Source organism: Armigeres subalbatus, chromosome 1 (assembly GCF_024139115.2).
Source record: "Armigeres subalbatus isolate Guangzhou_Male chromosome 1, GZ_Asu_2, whole genome shotgun sequence".
Classification (NCBI taxonomy): Eukaryota; Metazoa; Arthropoda; class Insecta; order Diptera; family Culicidae; genus Armigeres; species Armigeres subalbatus.
Window position 1 is genome coordinate 275,183,709 of NC_085139.1, and position 19,070 is coordinate 275,202,778.

The 19,070-nt window shown below is 40.4% G+C and overlaps 2 protein-coding genes and 1 long non-coding RNA gene across 3 annotated transcripts in view; 2 read left to right on the plus strand and 1 right to left on the minus strand.

The window, feature by feature from the left end:
* The window catches only part of LOC134214530 (cholecystokinin receptor type A-like), a 260,990-nt gene that overhangs the window by 89,511 nt on the left and 152,409 nt on the right, over nucleotides 1–19,070 (minus strand). Inside the window, exons 4-5 of the mRNA XM_062693894.1 lie at nucleotides 7,043–7,157; nucleotides 5,993–6,439 (exon numbers count right to left, since the gene is read on the minus strand). Of these exons, the coding sequence (XP_062549878.1) occupies nucleotides 6,021–6,439; nucleotides 7,043–7,157 (534 nt within the window). The 3' untranslated portion in view covers nucleotides 5,993–6,020. The remainder of the gene's footprint in view (nucleotides 1–5,992; nucleotides 6,440–7,042; nucleotides 7,158–19,070) is intronic.
* LOC134214526 (uncharacterized) lies at nucleotides 10,803–12,534 on the plus strand. Its single transcript, XR_009979818.1, has 2 exons — nucleotides 10,803–11,193; nucleotides 11,412–12,534. It is a non-coding gene; the product is annotated as an uncharacterized LOC134214526 (long non-coding RNA).
* Nucleotides 13,300–17,079, plus strand: LOC134219082 (uncharacterized). The gene is made up of 2 exons (XM_062697762.1): nucleotides 13,300–13,966; nucleotides 16,084–17,079. The coding sequence occupies exons 1-2, from the start codon at nucleotides 13,300–13,302 to the stop codon at nucleotides 16,854–16,856; spliced, it is 1,440 nt and encodes a 479-aa protein (XP_062553746.1). The 3' UTR covers nucleotides 16,857–17,079.

Below are 19,070 nucleotides of genomic sequence, written 5' to 3' on the forward strand. Positions count from 1 at the left end.
TCAGGGACAATGACGACCGGCGGTTGATCAAAGGGTACAGTAGTTTCAACAAGACGTTACACTTTGTCACCGTTTTGTCAACCTGTTGCCTGAAAATAAGCTTGCTGTCGAGGGTTAAGCCAAGGTAGCCGGCCTCATTGGCCCATTCCACAGTCGTGCCATTGAGGATGATTTTACAGTCCCCAGGCGGAACAAGTTTAGGGGATTTGGAGTGGGGGAAAATGATGATCTGGGTCTTCGCCGCGTTGATACAGATCTTCCAGCTGGTGAGGTACTCTGTCAGGGCATCCAGGCCTCGTTGGAGTTTTGCCACTAGCGCTCTGATCACTCTACCGTTGTAGACGATGGATGTGTCATCTGCGAACAGAGACAGAATGCCGCCTTCTGGAGGTTCTGGCATGTCGGAGGTGAACAGATTGAAAAGCAGGGGCCCGAGGATACTGCCCTGGGGAACGCCTGCGACGATGTTGTGCGCATTGGAACTCGCTCCGCTGATTGAGACCCGGAATGTCCTTGCCGACAGGTAATTGTTGATGATTTTCACCAGATAGCTGGGAAGATTGTAGCGTTGTAGTTTGTACACCAGGCCATCATGCCATACATTGTCAAATGCCTTCTCGACATCGAGTAAGGCCATGGCGGATGTTTTCGAGACAAACTTGTTCCGTCTGAGGACGTTGGTAACTCGGGTCAGTTGGTGTACAGTTGACCGACCGCGTCGGAAACCAAACTGTTCCTCGAGCAAGATGTTGAGATTTTCGGCAGACTCAAGTAACCGATGATGAATAGCTTTTCGAATAGCTTGGATAACCCTGAGAGAAGGCTGATGGGACGATAACTTTTGGGGAGGAAGGATCCTTCCCAGGCTTCCGGATGGGGATGACTTTCGCTGACTTCCAGGACGATGGGAAGTAGCTAAGCCGGAGACACTGATTAAAGATCAGCGATAGGTGCTCAAAGAACGGAGCACTCATGTGTTTGAGCTCGAGATTCAGGATGCTGTCGAAGCCTGGGGCCTTCATGTTCTTCGACGATTTGATATAGGCCGTCAATTCGTCAGTTGAGATCTCCAACTCCTCCGAGAAGTCGTTGGGAATCAAATGGATGTTGTTAGCATGCTCGTTGACGGCTGCTTCGTGTGGACTGACGATGTTCTGCCCAAGATTGTGTGAGCTGACGAAGTGACGACCTATTTCAGCGATTTTCTCTGCAGGAGTTATCAAGCGATCCTTAGAGCCATTATTGTCTAGTGGGATCAAAGGTGGAATGGGCCGAGGCTTGGATTTTAGAATTTTGGTCATTTTCCAGAACGGCTTAGCATAATCTGGGAGAGTGCGGATCTTATTCGAGAAGTCGTTATTTTTGAGGTCCACCATTCTGGCCTTGATAATTTTTGTGATTCGATTGCAGCGTGCCTTAAGCTCAGGCAGTCCAGTACGCTGAAACTGCCTGCGAGTGACATTCCGCCTTGCCTCTTTGTTGTCCGGTATGACTGCAAATATTGTGTACCCGTCACATACTCACTAAAGGGGCGTGGCTACAGGTTCAACTTTATTGATTACAAGAAAGCAGCTCTTCCGCGCGCGAGCCATTTCGTTCGAGATGTCGCGAAAAGCAGATCGTAGTCCCACCATCGGCATCGGCGGAGCTCCTACCGGAAATCTTATTCTCACTGATGGTGTGGGTCGTGCGGTCGTCATCATCAACATCAGCAGCGCTCATATTAAAATTTTCTGAAGTACTAACGATTGGCTACCAAAGTAAAACTTAATTGCTTGGTGATGGCAGATTGTTTTTCATCGGTAGCATGATCACGAGCTCGCGTCAGAGAAAGACGCTGCCGAAAATTATTCGCGTGGATAGTAGTGGCAGTCAAGTGAAATTTCCCTCAAGATTATAATTTTAGTAGATAGTCTGCTACTTGCTTCAGGTTTTATTTTCATCCATGCGAATACATATTTGCAGCTTTTCCTTCTGACACGCGCTCGTGATTCTACTACCGACGGCAACATTCTGCTGTCGCCAAGCGATTATAATTTGCACTTTAGGAAAAAATCGTCTAGGTTTAACCTTCGCTTCCACAAAATTGTGATCTATCGATCGATTGTTAATAATCTGCCTTCCCAATCACAAACTGCAACAAAACCAATTAAGAAGCTTGATAAAATTTCACTTGGCTGCCACTGATCCATACATTATGGCGTCGCCAAACGGTTAATTTGCCCTTTGAATAATATTCGTCTCGCCTCAATCTTCCTTTGTATAAAATGGTGGCCCTGAGAAGAACCGATTTATTCCAAATAATGCATATTTTGAATCACTAACAGCTGTTGACTACGACCACAAGATCCACTCCACAAAAACATAAATTGCTTAGTAACTCCGCCGATGCTAAGACCGCTCTCCGCGACATTTCAAATGAAATGGCTCGCGCGCGGGGGAAAGCAGTTTTCTTATAATCAATAAAGATGGATCATTGGCCCCGCCTCTTTGTTGATCGGTATGAGTGCAAATATTGTGTAACCGTAACACTCACCAAAGGGGCGTGGTTACAGGTTTAACTTTATTGATTACAAGAAAGCAGCTCTTCAGCGCGCGCGAGCCATTTCGTTCGAGATGTCACGAAAAGCAGATCGTAGTCCCACCATCGGCTTCGGCGGAGCTGCTACCGGAAGTCATCCGATGATTCGGCTCTACGCACGCCGTTAATTGCCAGATCCAAAAATGCTGCTTGTAACACGGATTTAAAGATGTACTGCTGTTGCCACGACCGCCACCACCATCGAACGAAAAATTTTCATCCGCACCACCACAGCCGGACCGCTTCTGGACGCCTTGGTCCGCTTTCCATGTAATCCAGGATGAAAATGACGCGCGCACGCGAAACACGGGGCTTTTTATACACAGCGAAAACCAAGCAGTGGATCAAAAGGCCCGTACCTTACTGCAATCTGATGTCCGTGTTGAGGATTTATGAACGGGACTGATTATTTCTGAATTTTTCATCCGGTTTGGAAAGACATAACATTTTCAATAGTTTGCCGTTGATAATGAATAGTTTTAATACAATTAGCAAATTGGTGGAAAGTTTCCGAATCTATTAATAAGAAAATCTCTAAAATCCGTCGAAAGATAAAGTCGCTATTACCGTTTGAAATCTTACATGATTCCGTGACGGTCCCCAATTTGGAAATTTTCATTTTGCACCCTGTATCCGAGGCTTCCCCTTAGACGTAGTTTACGTCAAAAAATTAAGCATTAATGATAATCAATAGTATCAATAGAATTGGCAAATTGCTGAAGAGTTTCTGAATCGACTGATAAGCGAATGTCGAAAATCCATCGAAAGATAAAGACGCTATTAGCGTTTGAAATCTATCCTAATTTTTGTGACAGTCTCGAATTTGGAAATTTCCGTTTTAAACCCTGTATCTGAGTCTTCCCTTAGACGAAGTTTACGTCAAAAAATCTGTAGCAAACATCAATACTGACGCGTTACAATTTTTTTCAGTCATAATGCGAATCAATTGTTTGCATGGTCTCCTTCCGATACTTGCTTGGGATTCAACTACCGACGTTAACGTTGCGCTTTGAATAAAGTTCATCTCGGAACCGATTTCTTTTTCAATCAACAGGAAAAATACAAAATTAGTCTCATGGGAAAATTTCATGTTGTGCCGACAACATCCAAATCGTTGCAAACGCCACATTAATGAATAATTTGCTGTAGCAATCTTCCGATGACAGCCTATGCTCGGACCGGCACTAATGCTATGATTCCGCTACCGATGCCAAACAATTATGCTTTGTTCTATGAAGAAAGTTCGCCTAATATCAACATTCTCAATCACTAAAATCATACAACTCCGAATTACGCTAGAAAATTTCACCGAAGAATTTTCCAGTTCCTAACGGTTGCACTTTAGGAAAATTATTTCAACTTAACCTTCCTCCCAAATATAATGATGGTCCTGAAAAGAACCGATTAATTGCCACTTATGTACCTTATCAGCAGCCACTGGGCTGCGCGACCGCCATACGATGATTCGGCTCAACGAACGCCGTCGATTGCCAAATCCGCCGAAGATGGGACACGGATGACAATGATGTGCTGCTGCTTCCACGACCGCCACCACCACCGACCGAAAAAATTTCATCCGCACCACCACACCGCTGAGACAGCCGTTGTCACTGGGACCGCTTGTGGACGCCCTGGTCCGCTCGCCGTGACATCCAGAATGAAAATGACGCGCGCACGCGAAACACGGGGCTTTTTATACACAGGGAAAACGAAGCTGTGGATCAAAAGGCCCGTACCTTACTGCAATCTGATGTCCGTGTTGGGGATTTATGAACGGAATTGAATTTTTCACCCGGTTTGGAAAGAAACAACATTTTCAATAGTTTAACGTTGATAATCAATAGTATCAATAGAATTGGCAAATTGCTGGAGAGTTTCTGAATCGATTGATAAGCAAATGTCGAAAATTCATCGAAAGATAAAGACGCTATTAGCGTTTGAAATCTATCCTAATTTCGTGACGGTCTCGAATTTGGAAATTTCGGATTTACACCCTGTATCTGAGTCTTCCCCTTAGACGTAGTTTACGTCAAAATAATAATTGTAGAACAGAAAATGATTAAATAAAGAAGAATTTTACTACTACTACTACAAAGAGGCAAGACTAATGAGCCATCTTTATTGATTATAAGAAAACTGCTTTCCCCCGCGCGCGTGGCATTTCATTTGAAATATCGCGGAGATTCGATTACTGACAACAACAGATATCGCAAATTAATCGATTACTTCGATTAATCGATTATTTGTTGTGATAATCGATTAATTTTGAATCGATTACTTCCCAACGATTAATCGATTCAATAATCGACAAGAATCGAGAGTAATCGATTAGTTACTAATCGATAATTCGGGATTTTACGACAACTTTTAGATGTCGATTACTTCGATTAATCGATTCATCGTTATGATAATCGATAAATGTTGATTCGATTACTACTCAACGATGAATCGATTCAATAATCGTCAAGACTAGAGAGTAATCGATTATTTACTAATCGATTAATCGAGATTTTATGATATCTCTAAGCATCGGTGGAGTTGCTCAGCAAATTTTATTCCAAATACATATGGGATATTGGAAAAATCGGTTCTTCTAACGAAGCAGAAGCAGAATAACGAGCGCGTATTGTAGAGAGCTGCTGCAAATATGTATTCTTGCACTGGCACTAGATTCTTCATTTCACCAAACTGTTTTACGTAGTTTACGTCGGGCGGTCGTGTCTTGTACACAACCCTTATGATTTTTATTATTTCTTTGTGAAAATGAATTTGAAATAACGTATGAAGATGTTATAAATGCTATCGAAACATTTGTGTTACCAAAGTTCGTACTATTTCTTTATTCTAGACGTCATTATGTTTTTAACTACTCCGTCTATAATGACGGGCAATCGATTATGTGCAGTAGTTACGACGGAAATCGTCTTTTTACTTTTGGCTGCACGACTATCTTCTTGGTAGGCATGCGGCATGCAGAAACCGAATAGGTGTCGCGTCGGGCAATGTTATGACGAAGACTATATTTTTTTCGCTTTCTTCATACGACGAGAATGACTATTGTCAGCCCGGACAGGGATGATGATGTTGTCGTCTCTAGAAATCAAAGAATTATCTTTTTACATACTTTCATCAATGACAAAAAAATCAACATTAGATGAAAAATCGATTGATAGCTTTCCATTTTAATATTTTTTCTCTAGATTGGTAACGAAACGTGTAATAATGCTGAGCAAAATATGTATTTTTACATGCATGGTCAAGCCAAGTCCTACGTCCACTTCCGGTTATGTCACAGACATTACCCACTGTTAGTTTTTTTTTCAAAACAGAAATAGTTTCAGCTCGGACATCTGTTCTCTGTGTCGTATGTTTTTTTTTTAATTTTGATAATATAAAATGGATTGTACTTACTTTGATGTGTTTGATTTTGATTCGCTTGTCATATTTCACTTTTCAGTCCTCGCCACAGTTTCAACGCAATCATCGAATAGGCGAATACCATCGTAAAAAATGGAAAGCAAAACAATCCCGCTCCCAGGAACAACACATAGGCCCGTTCGAATGATTGGTTCGGCCACATTTCGCGACACTTCATCGGCTGTTGAATGCCGCTGGCGTTAGCGTCGAGGATGATGTTCAGATTGGACGCCGTTGTACGCAACCGATGCACCGGTTGCAGACGCTGAACGTAGCACAGGGGCGAGGCCGCCACGAAGCTGAGAACCCAAACCAGGGCTATCATTTTGCACGCGTGGAACTGGGTTTGCCAGCGACGGGACGAAAGCGGTCGACAGATGGCGAAGAAGCGTTCCAGTGCTATGGCCACCTGGGTCCACACGGCCACCGAGACGAAAACGGCTGCGGTTGGATGGAAAGTTGAGGTTAAATTTATTGCGGAGTAATATCAGAATCACACTAATATTGTGTTGTACTTGTTTTCAGCTGTCTATACCGTGGAGGTAATTGTCGGCTGTGATTGTTTCGGTATAGTGTTTATCGGCTGTGCAGTCTGAAGACCAGCCTACACGCTTTATGAACTCTTATCCGACGCTTCGGTATCTTTATTAATCCGCGCTGTGTCTGTGTGTCAATAAAGGGGGGAGTTCAATAAAAACAATGGCTTTGACAATTCTGTTATAATTTTTTACTGTTTTAATTTTTAAGAGGGATATTTATGCAAATCATAAAACCTTGTGGCCAAAATTCAAAGAGACTTATCAACGAAATTTTCGCTGGCAAAAGTAGAATTAAACCTGCCAAAGCTATTGATACTTCATGAATGAGACAATTTTGAATACGTTTACTGTGTTTGATGTTGCATTCTTTTTGTTCTATGAAAAATCCACAAACTGGAACCGCTTTTTATACCAAAGAATTGAACAACTGGTACCTTGGTGAGATGTACTGAAAGTGTGCTGAAATTTGCTGTGTGAATAATTGAATAAAAATGTTATTTTTTACCTTGAAGGTACGGTATAACTTTGCACATGAACCTGCCGAAAATGAAGTTTTGCTGAACCTGCCCGACCAGTGTGAACGGCATGCAAAATATGCCCAGTAGAAGATCCGATATGGCCTGCAAAAGAAGGAAATGTAATTAAGCATCTGCATGAGTTGTAACGTTGTGAAAATCGTCTCAGTTATTTTTATGATTCAGTACTACAGACGTTATCTATTACCAGGGTATACCAGGGTACACTTTGCTATTGCGAAAATCGGAGAGCGCCACGAAAGCATGCTTGACTTCGAATGTTAATATCTCAGCCGTTTCTCGATGTATTTCGATTTTTTTTAACCATTCGATCAAGGAAAAAGTCGAGGCTTCTATATAACCTTCAAAAATATCGATATTCAATTATTTATCATCGCTCAGGGTTTGAATCCAAAGGAGAATGAGAAAATCTTTCACTTATCATGTCCGTATACACTTTCGATAGGTAGCATACCGTGAGAGACGTTTTTTGGTAGCTGTTACGATAATTAACTGATTCGGGGAGCTACAACCCATGATAAATTTCTTTTAATAAGCCTCAATTGCAGGGGCACCGGTTCTGATGATGCATTTCAACTTGTTTAACATAGCTGTGCGAAAAAAAATATGGTCCTTAACATGAAATGAGCGAGAGCAAAGCGTTTTTTCAAACCCCCTCGATGGAGGCCGCCTATCCGAATCAGTTTTTGACGTAGGACTTACGTCTCTCTTTACTATACCGGGTGTCATTTCAAAATTTCTAAATCGGCCGCGTTACGCTGTGTTGAAAGATTTCAAACGTTAATAGCTTTTATCCCAGTGAACAGATTTCAGCAGTTAACCCCTCAATCGACAGCTTTCAAGTATGCCTTTTATATTAATGCTTGATAATATCCGAAAACTTGTTTCAATAGGCCTAAAACTGTTTTCAAAGCAAAACATTGAATTCACGAAAACCTATAAATATGGGTACCGCATCATTCTTGCATCATTCCATTACCACGTTCTGATTGGTGCAGACGTCAACGAATGAGCTCACGCTAGGTCTGCTAAGAAGGCATAAAATAGCGCAGCGCGAATTTTTCCTCTCAATCTGACCGAAACAGGCAAAGCAATAACAGCATCGCATCGTCGGAATTTTTGAACGGTTGCATCATCGTATCAGCCACGCATTCGCAAACCTAAAGCCTTTTTAAGAGCAAGGCAGAATCGTCAGCATCATCGGCATTTTCAGCCCGGCATTGTCGAGAAGCCAACAGTAAGCGCGGCACGGCGGTGTGTCACGATAGAGTGTCGACGACAACACTACTGATCAAGTTTTCTCGGCCGATGGCAGCAGCGGTTAAGCGTTTGGTATTCCTGCAGACATCGATTCATAATGTTTTAAACAATCATAAACTCCCAGTTGAATCGCTCAAGAGGAAATTTACATCTAACATTGTGAATGGATCTTTTCAGAACCACTAATATACTTACTAAAGAGTTTTTCGCAATAGAATCATTTTAAAATGTAGTACAATCAACTAATTAGAGAGCGTTTGCGTGACAATTTTATTAATTCGCGTTCATGGCGATGAATTGTTACAAAATTCTGTCTTCCTCGCTCACGACAAAAGAAAATGCGTTTCTTATTCTAAGATCTCAACGAAAATTTTTGAAATTTCTCCATTAGAATTCCAAAAATTGTCACTGTTTTGAGTCTAAATATTTCAATTTAAAATTTGATTTACTTGTTGATGTAAATAGGTAAATAGCTACTGAATTTTGTGTAACTTTCAAACGTTGGTATAAAGCTTTTGAATATTCTCGGTTAACGTGATTTTGTGTTTCAGCAAGTATACTCTAATACCACTATTACCCCTCTAGCTAATTTGAAGAGTTAACGCAGTAGCGTCGCGGTATCACAAAAGACAAGCAATGTAGTGAAGAGACATTGCGAGGGGTGCTCAAACGTATAATTCAATGTGCAGCATAACATGTCGAAATAATGTGCTAGAAATCATCACATGATCCCATTTTGGAATCTTAGTTTAAAAATGAAATGTTGAAAAATGTAATGAAAATTTTCAAAAATTGTAAAATTAGTGTAATATTTGCAATTATCGCATCCCTGGCAATCATTTTTAGGCGTTAGTCATCTTTGGAAACCCAAGATGGTGTGAATGTGCTGTCTGTTGCCCAATATATGGGGATTCTCGAAGTGGATCATGTTGATAATATACTATACTATATACTATATATGTGACAAATCATTTTTGCTTGGTTGGTCAATATGAAGGTAGAACCAACAAATGTTTTGCGATGAATTCATCAAAGAGGTGGAACATCGGCTTAAGTTTCAATGCTATAATGAAGAAATCATTCGCTTTATTGATCAATGTAAAGGTGTAGCCATCAGCTGATTTACAATGGTATTATTCATCGAAAAGGCGGAGCTTCGGCGGATTTCCTATGCTATAGTTCATCTTTTTTTTGGCAATTATGGCATTGAAAATACTTCGAATGTCCCATATATAATTATTTTGATAGTGAATTCTTTTATTCATTAGTTATTATTTAGAAAATAATAATTTTGAAATGTTTTGTCACTTTAATTACCCACGACTAGCAGTGAGCAAATGTTCAATGGTCTTATTCATCAAAGGGGTGGAGCTTCGGCTAGAGTTCTGATATAATGATAAAATCATGGCTCAAGCGAGTTTAGTTCCTGCTCAAATTTTATCTTGAGTGGTCGGTAGAGAACCAACATCCAGCGACAGGGACAGGCCTGACAATAGTCATCGTCGCAGCAAGAAAAACCCGCAGTAGCGACGAGATTTATTGCCTTCATTGCTACTCGACGCATCGTCAATGACGCGCACAACGTTAGCTTTCGTCGTGCAACCAAATTGTCATGACGACAGCGAAGAACGAAGACTTTATACCATTATTCTTCAAGCGGCAGCTGCCCTGCGAAGATTTTTATTATTTCTTTGTGAAAATGAATTTGAAGTAACGTATGAAGATGTTAAAAATGCTATCGAAACATTTATGTTACCAAAGTTCGTACTATTTCTTTATTCTAGACGTCATTATGTTTTTAACTACTCCGTCTATAATGACGTGTAATCGATTATGTAAAGTAGTGACGACGGAAATCGTATTTTTATTTTTGGTTGCACGACTATCTTCGTGGTAGGCATGCGGCATGAAGAAACCGAATAGGTGTCGCGTCGGGCAATGTTATGACGAAGACTATATTTTTTTCGCTTTCTTCATACGACGAGAATGACTATTGTCAGCCCGGACAGGGATGATGATATTGCCGTCTCCAGAAATCGAAGAATTATCTTTTTACATACTTTCATCAATGACAAAAAAAATCAACATTAGATGAAAAATCGATTGATAGTTTTCCATTTTGATATTTTTTCTCCAGATTGGTAACGAAACGTGTAATAATGCTTATGAATAATGCTGAGCAAAATATGTATTTTTACATGCATGGTCGAGCCAAGTCCTACGTCCACTTCCGGTTATGTCACAGACATTACCCACTGTTAGTTTTTCGAAGGTAATATTCCCATACATTTCTGACAGACGAATAACACCATTGAAAAACATGTTATTGCGAATAACATGATACAACTGATCGAATCTGGTGCTCGACTGAATGTTTTCAACCCTGCGCATTTTCATTTGAAGTCAAGTGGAATGTCATTTCTGTGTCCAATTGGAATTTCAAACAACTTTGTTTATTTTTTTGGACACGATAACGTCAAAAGTCGATGTCCATCTGGAGGTGCTAATTCGTAAGTTTTTCGGCGACGAAGCCCATCCGGTCCACGATGCCAGAAAGAGTGGTTAATTAGATGTATACATGTACCGGATTTCGATGCGAATAAAGCCCGGTAAGTGCCATTGCTGCAATGGAACCGGAACATAAACGATGCTTACACACCAGCGTTTTACCTGTCGGTATTGGCGGTATTGGCACGGTACGTGAATGCATATCGATTATCGGTGCCAGGTGACCAGTGGTCAAGAATAGACGGTACAGCAAAAGAGAGCAAGCGTACCAGTTCCTGGTTCCTACAGATGTTGAGGATGGACGAACGAAACAAATCAGCGTGGGAAGCAAGGAACTGTTCATTACATTCAGGTAAGTTATAGAATCATTGTTCAGTTTTTTGTCTCATATGTAACTCTCGATATAACTCTTATTCATCGTATTAAATTCAAAAGAGTGAAATGAATTTGTTTCATATTGTGATATGCAATAATATAATGTAAAAATAATTGATGAAATTTGTGCTTTTTTGTTATTAATAATTATTTGTTATCGTGAATTTTAGTAGTAACCGTTTTTATTCTTCACAGGTGTAACGGAACTGGCGTTCTAACCAAATTCTCATCCGTGTCAGCAGTTTTATCCACAACTACATACCTAGCAAAAACTCGGCAAAAATTGAAGGACGAAAATATTTTACCGTACACGAATAATACATATCTGCGGGTTTATGGCACTGAATATCGGCCGAAGAGCAGAAACTGGTAACGGTGGAAACTGGTTGTAGAAAGATATATACACTCAGTGCTTAATGTAACAGCAATTAGTCGAGTTGTGAAGGATTTAATTTATTATTCGGCAGAATATAGCAAATGATGAATTTAAATATGTAAAACTAAAAATAAATTCTGATAGAATTAAAACTTAAATAAATGTTAAGTATCAATTGAATAAAAATGTATTCGAACAAGACTCAAGTAAGATTAGCACTAAATTTAAATTTCATAGAAATCATAGGTTATATTTATTTGAAATAAAAATAAACTAAATTCCAATTTAATAAGTTAAACAAAGACTAAAACTTGAAATGGATTATAATTTAAATGAAACTAAATAGAAATTTACTAACAATCAAATTGAAATTGTATCTGCATTAAAATGAAAATAATACATTGAATGGAACATACATTTAAATCTAATGATAATTGCACCAAAGTTAAATCTAAACTAAATTGAAATTATTATGCTTTCAAAATAAATCTAGAAAAAGTTAGGCTATATTAAAACGGGAGGTAAATAAATAAATTGTGAATTATTAAAATCTGAATTGAGATTAGAAAATATTTTATATCCATTGAAATTAAAAATAATGAAATGTTAATTTTATCAAAATTAAATAAAATTGAATTATAGTCAGATGAGAAACAGACAATTCTTGGTAAGTTGTTAACACAGTGATCAAGAAAATATTTATTAATATGAAATAATTTGCTTCCATAAGTACCGCGTCATATATGTTCAATAGTACAACGTCTGGGGGTTCACTGTAAAATGTATTGAATTCATATTAAAATTGTTCTCAAATCAAGTCAAACTAATTTTAATTCACATGAATTAAAAAATTACTAGATAAAATGGAGTTAAAACAAAACCAAATTTAAATAGAACTTTTATTGAATTGAATTTAAATAAAATCGAAGGTAAAATACAAAATTGGATTTTTATTAAGATATTTTATTTTAAAAGTAATTGAATGTGTCAAATTTTATTAAGAGTAATTCAAAGTAATAGGGACCCTGAGGGTGGCTGGGTTCGATTCCCGGTGCCGGTCTAGGCAATTTTCGGATTGGGCATAAAAGTATCATCGTGCTAGCCTCATGAATTACGAATCCAAAAATGGTAACCTGGCTTAGAAACCTCGCAGTTAGCTGTGGAAGTGCTTAATGAACACTAAGCTGCAAGGCGGCTCTGTCGTAGTGTGGGGTTAGGGTGGTTCAAAAAATCGATTTTGCTCCACAGTGCTCATCTGATTCTTTACCATGTTCTGAGTGTCCTCTGAAAATTTGAGCTCATTTGGATTAAAACTGATTTAGCACAAGCCGTTTCAAGTTTGCATGCAAATTAGTATGGGGAAATTTATTTTTTCCTTATACTGTTAATGACATTTCCCCATTAAGCGCAGGTTAAAAGAAAACCTACATAGCTAAAAGAAATACTCAACAGCTTTCACTCAGTGAAAATCGCATCTCAATTAATCGTTCCAATAATTAGTAATCGATTAGCTAATAAATGAGAAAGACTGTGAAGCGAATGACTGCCAGAAAATATACATATTGCCAATCTGATGTAAAATAATAATAATAATACAGAGATAGGTTATCGATTCATAAGTAAACAAAAAAAAAACTTTTAAAAACTGTAGAACATAAATAATTTAAGAGGTTAAAAGCAAATATTTTAAAATAAATTTACAGCGAGATGTCGAAGAGGAAGAAGAAGATCTCTGCTTGCGATCGAAATCCGAAAGACGGAAAGCAGCGGAAAGTTATCTCAAGCGACCGTCAGTCGAAATCCGTAAAGGATATGCGAAAAGGGCTCATCAAACGTAAGCGAATTGAACAGCTGGAAAGAAGCTTGGATGAAGAGAGGAAACGTAACGCTTCATTGGTCGACGAAATGAACAAAATGAGAGAAGCTCAAGAACTGAACGTCGAGACAGGAATCGGAAAACCTCAATCGGATGCCAGTGGAGAGCTCACTGAACGAAGTACGATCGAATTTGAAGGAATCGGACCTTCCAGTACCCGGCGTGAAAAGGACACTACAGACTTTGAGGAGTCAAAATTCATGGCCTCCATCAATCAACTTTCGGTATCTTCCATTTGCGTGCCCGAGTGCAGACCGGCAAACGAGAATGAAGAGATTAGCAGACACACGTTTGAGCAATGGCGGGACCTCCTAGTGGATTCAATGCAGCTTGCGGGTATTACCGATGAGGTCACAAAGTATACCATATTTAAAGTGAAGGCTGGCCCACGCCTACTGGACATTTATCGGAACGCTAAGGCTGACGAAGCAGCTCCGGATGCGGATTTATTCCCATTCGCAAACGCTTTATATCGACTGAAATCTTATTTCGGATCAGGTAATAGACGGATATATAGACAATTCGCTAATTGCAACATGCTTCGGTGTACATATAGCTGTACATAATTTCAATCGTTATCATTGCCGTCCAATCGTATTTGATATTTGGTTCGACATTGATTCAACGGTTTATTTTGACGTAGGACTTACGTCTCTCTTTACTATACCGGGTGTCATTTCAAAATATTCAAATCGACCGCGTTACGCTGAGTTGAAAGATTTTAAACGTTAATAGTGCTCGTCTCAGTGGACAAATTTCTGCCGTAAGCCCCTCAATCGACAGATTTCAAGTATGCCTTTCATGTCCATGCTTGATAAGACCCGAGAAACTTGTTTCAATAGGCATGAAACTGTTTTCAATGAAAAACATTGAGATCAAGGGAACCTATAAATATGGGTACCGCATAATTCTTGCATCATTCCATTACCACGTTCTGATTGGTGCAGACACCAGCGAATGAGCAGCAGCTGGGTCTGCCGAGAAGCCATAAAAAAGGGCAACGCGATTTTTTCCTTTCATTCTGACCGGAACAAGCGAAGCAACCGCATCATCGCATCATCACACCTTTTAGCAGGGAATGAAGTCTGCACCGACCGCTTTTTCGGCTCGACACCATCGAAGCCACCATCATCAGCCGGAACCTAGCCAGTACATCAGCAGTCCACCCTACAGACCCGACAAAGCAGCAATGCTGAGCAAATACCGGCAGCAGCAGCAGAGTCGAGCCGAGACCGGCCGGCATCGATGATGAGCCGAGACAGGCTGAAAAAAGCCACATGATGCAGCATGTATGTCCAAAAAACCAACGGTTCTTCAGAGAGCCAATAATAGAGATCAATATCAAAGCTTTCAATACCATTCGGGATAGAAATTGTACTTGGGTGCCAAATCCAATATTCTAGTGATACAATTTTATGCGTGATTTTCATAAATAGCGTCAAAACTAACAGTGGATAATTTTTCTGATTTAACCGCGAAGTGGACGAAGGACTTCGCTTGACCATGCCTAAAAAAAACATAAGATGTCTAAATCTCTCACATAATATTTGGATATTTGAGTTTAAAAAACACCAATAACAGCTCAAACATTAAAATAAACTATCAATCGATTTTTCATCAAATGTTGGTTTTTTTGGCATTGATCAACATTGTTTGATACTGACCGCACACAAAGCGAACGTGACTGAATGATCGTCCTATGTTACCAATTCTAAATCTTATCACCCGAAATCCCATGTCCGGGTGTTTCCTTCCATCTACTACTAACAATGTTGTATCAGAAAAGAACACGTACTTCTCACCTGAACTGCAATTCTAAGCTCGCTTGCCCGGCTTATTAGCCTGTATCAAGCGAAAAGTCCCGTAAGAAATAGACGCCAGCAGCGAGCAACAAGCGTAAAAAGAAGAAGCCCTTCTCGAACGCGTTGATGATGATGACGCTTTGGCTGACAAAGAAGCGGGATACAAGACACTGGCTGATTGGCCCACCAATTGGGAAGCAGAGAAGATTCAAAATAAGGTATAAAAGAAAAGTGCATTCGCTCGCAGAGCATTCAGTCTTTTTTATACCACCACTAGAAATTAGCGGTTATTTGAAAAAATCGTTTTCTTACTTTTTGGACTTAGCCGAAGCAAACAGCCTTTTTCAAGGCTCTAAGAGTTAAAAATAATGTTCTCCTTCAGTCGCTATCGCACGGATTAGAAGGCCCTACATCCCCTGCTGGGCCAACTTGTGGCTTATTTCAGGCAGTCCTTCAGTGGGAAGGTTGCCATTGTCGAGGCTAATATTCCGTGACCGGACAGATACTTCCTGAATTGTTTTTGATGATTCTTGTTCGAGGTAGATTTGACTTCTGTGTCGGTTTGATGAGAAGATTTTGCCAAGGAATGGTATGCAACGCCGATTATTTATCCAAAATAGTTGATGTGAGAAATTTGGACATATTATGTATCTTAAGGGCATGGTCAAGTCAAGTCCTACGTCCACTTAGCGGTTATGTCACAGACATTACCTACTGTTCGTTTTTTTAAAATGATAACATGTTATAATTAGCAATCAGTTCTATATAGAACAAAGAAAATTATGTATTTGACGAACATTTGCGTTATACTAGGGTCGGATATACTGCTACAGCGACGACGGCTTGCTTTAATGGAGCAGAAGTCCGATGAGTCGGATCTAGCGTTTATAACACGCGTTGGGACTGCAGCTAGACTTTGCGACTACGGCAAAGAGAAGGAGTTCGAAGAGATTGTCGGTACAATAGCGGCGCACGCTCAAAGAAGAGAAGTGCGTACGATGGCACTAAAGCTTCTGGGTAGGAACGGCACATTCTCCGACCTGGTAGATAAGGTCAGAGAATTGGAGGCCATTCGCCTCAACGAGCAATTTTTTTCTCAAAATCATGGATCAAATAGTGCGGCGGTCGTGGCACCTGTCAGAGCCGACTTTCCGGTGCGCGGAGGCGCTCAGCAAAGATTTCAAGGAAGAGCAACATACCAACGAGGTTATCGCAGCAATTTCGTAGGCGCCCGGCGTGGAGGATTTCAGGGAACGTCACGACAAACAAGTGCTCGACCTGGTTTTCGAACGCAACGCAATAACGAGACACAAGGGACAAAATGCTGGAGGTGTAACAGCGTTTACCACGTCCCTGCAAAATGCCATGCTGTCAATAAAGACTGTAGAAACTGTGGACAATTCGGACACATCCAAATCGCGTGTCCTTTGCCTCCAGCGGCGGCTATTAAGGGTTCAGCCATACGGGATCAATTTGCTACTGACTCTAATCAAAACACGATTGCAGTGATTGAGAAATCAGAGGACACCACAGGGATTCAAGAAGTAAGTGAAAAAGATGAACACTATGCTAATCCACAGGATTAAACCCTTGTTTCAGTTGAAAGGTTATTCTGGTTACCAATTTCTTTTGTTCTTAATTTTTCGTAATATTCTTTAATTTACGCTCTACAACAGAACTAAGTAGCTTACGAAAAAAAAAATGAAATAGAATAGTAAGGTACATCTGAATTTCATTGATATAAATTTTGTTTGATATATATTAACTAGTTAAAAGTATACAAAAGAGTGAAGATTCGAATATGTCATTACATTAACCACAACAACAAAAAAGAAAGTAATAAACGAAAATAACATAAACCTAATATTATTCTGATCCTCGACAGATCATATCACAGAACCAGAACTCTGCCACCGTTGCTGCAATTTCATCTGCAAAAGACGTAGGAGTCATAGAGGCAAAAGTGGCAGGAATGTCATGTTGTTTTTTGATCGACTCCGGGGCACATGTCAATACCTTCACCGAGGACATGTTTGCGGAGTTGATGAAAAATGTGGTCTACAGTACAGACGTGTTCAATATACAACAAGGTTCAGATCGCTCACTTAAGGGTTATGCTTCAAGTGGTGCAATTAACGTGTTAGCTACCTTCGAAGCATATCTGTTCATTTCCAAAGACAGGCCTGTACTACTAGAAAAATTTTATGTGATTAAGGAAGTTCAGGCACTACTCGGTAGACCCACCGCATCAAGGTACAGCATCCTAATGTTGGGCCTCAAGGTACCGATTACGAAGGATTCGTTGGGTGAATCCTCGCGGCTGTCGGGAGAGTTAGCCGTTGTCGAGACGGACGAAAAATTCCCCAAATTTAATATTCCTCCCGTCCGGATTGAGTACGACCGATCGAAGCCTCCGTGTCGTAATGTTTTTATGAATATACCGCAGGCACTGAAACCGCTCGTCGAGGTTCGGCTACGTAAACTAGAGATGACTGACATTATAGAACGCGTAACAGATCAAATGGACACGTCCTTTTGTTCCTCAATGTTAGTCGTGCCGAAGGGAAAGGACGACATCAGATTGGTCATTGATCTCCGTGGGCCTAATCGATATGTGCACAGAACCCCTTTCGCGATGCCTACCTTAGAAAGCATTTTGGCCGAACTACACGGAGCGAAGTGGTTCTCGACCATAGATCTAAGCAATGCCTTCTTTCACATTGAACTGGATCGGGATTCTCGCCACTTAACAAACTTCTGCACAGAATTTGGTATGTTCCGGTTCGTACGACTACCGTTTGGATTGTGCAATGCTCCAGACGTATTTCAGGAAGCTATGCAGCGAAAAATTCTGGGTGGATGTAAAGGCGTAAGAAACTACCAAGATGACGTCCTGGTTTTTGGAGCTACTAAGGCGGAACACGATGAAAACCTGGATGCAGTTATGGCTAGGCTTAGGGATCACAATGTCAAACTAAACGAGTCGAAATGCGTTTTTCGTACACAAACGGTTAAATTTCTGGGCTTCATCCTGACTGGCGACGGATGGAAGGTGGAAGAGGAAAAGCTGAGCGCAATCGAAAACTGCAGGCGACCAGAAACTTGTTCTGAAGTTAAAAGTTTTCTCGGCCTGGTGACCTTTGTCGATCGGTTCATTCCGAATCGAGCTGACCTCACTCTGTTCCTGAGAGCATTGGCGAACAGTGATAAATTTTACTGGACCGATAACGAGGAGCAAGAATTTCAATTTCTGAAAACTGGAGCGTTGAAAACAATCAGTACTCTTGGATACTACAGTCAAACGGACCCAATAGAGTTGTACGTTGACGCATCTCCAGTTGGGTTGGGAGCCATTTTAATACAGCATGATAAAGACCAAACTCCTCGCGTCATCGCGTGCGCTTCTAAATCACTCACTCCCACTGAAAAACGATACCCCCAAGCTCATAAAGAAGCCCTAGCTGTGGTCTGGGGTGTAGAGCGTTTTTCCACGTATCTTCTCAGCAGATTCTTTGTAATTAGGACAGACGCCGAGGCAAATAAATTCATCTTTAATGGTACACATCGTCTGGGAAAACGAGCACTGTCACGAGCAGATGCATGGGCACTGCGTCTACAGTCGTTTGACTTTGCTATTGAAACGGTTCCCGGGAACGAAAATGTCGCGGATGCTCTTTCGAGACTAATCTGTCGAACTCAAGAAGCGGTCCCAGTTGAGGAAGATGACGAGAATCATTTCTTGTACGCGTTGGATGTTGGGCATATGGATATATCCTGGGGGCAAATAGAGAAAAGCTCTG

Excerpts from the sequence above, each read along its gene's own strand:
- LOC134219082 (XM_062697762.1), top strand. The coding sequence starts at position 13,300 with ATGTCGAAGAGGAAGAAGAAGATCTCTGCTTGCGATCGAAATCCGAAA. Across the intron at positions 13,967-16,083 it reads GAAATCTTATTTCGGATCAG|GGTCGGATATACTGCTACAG; the intron begins GTAATAGACGGA and ends GCGTTATACTAG.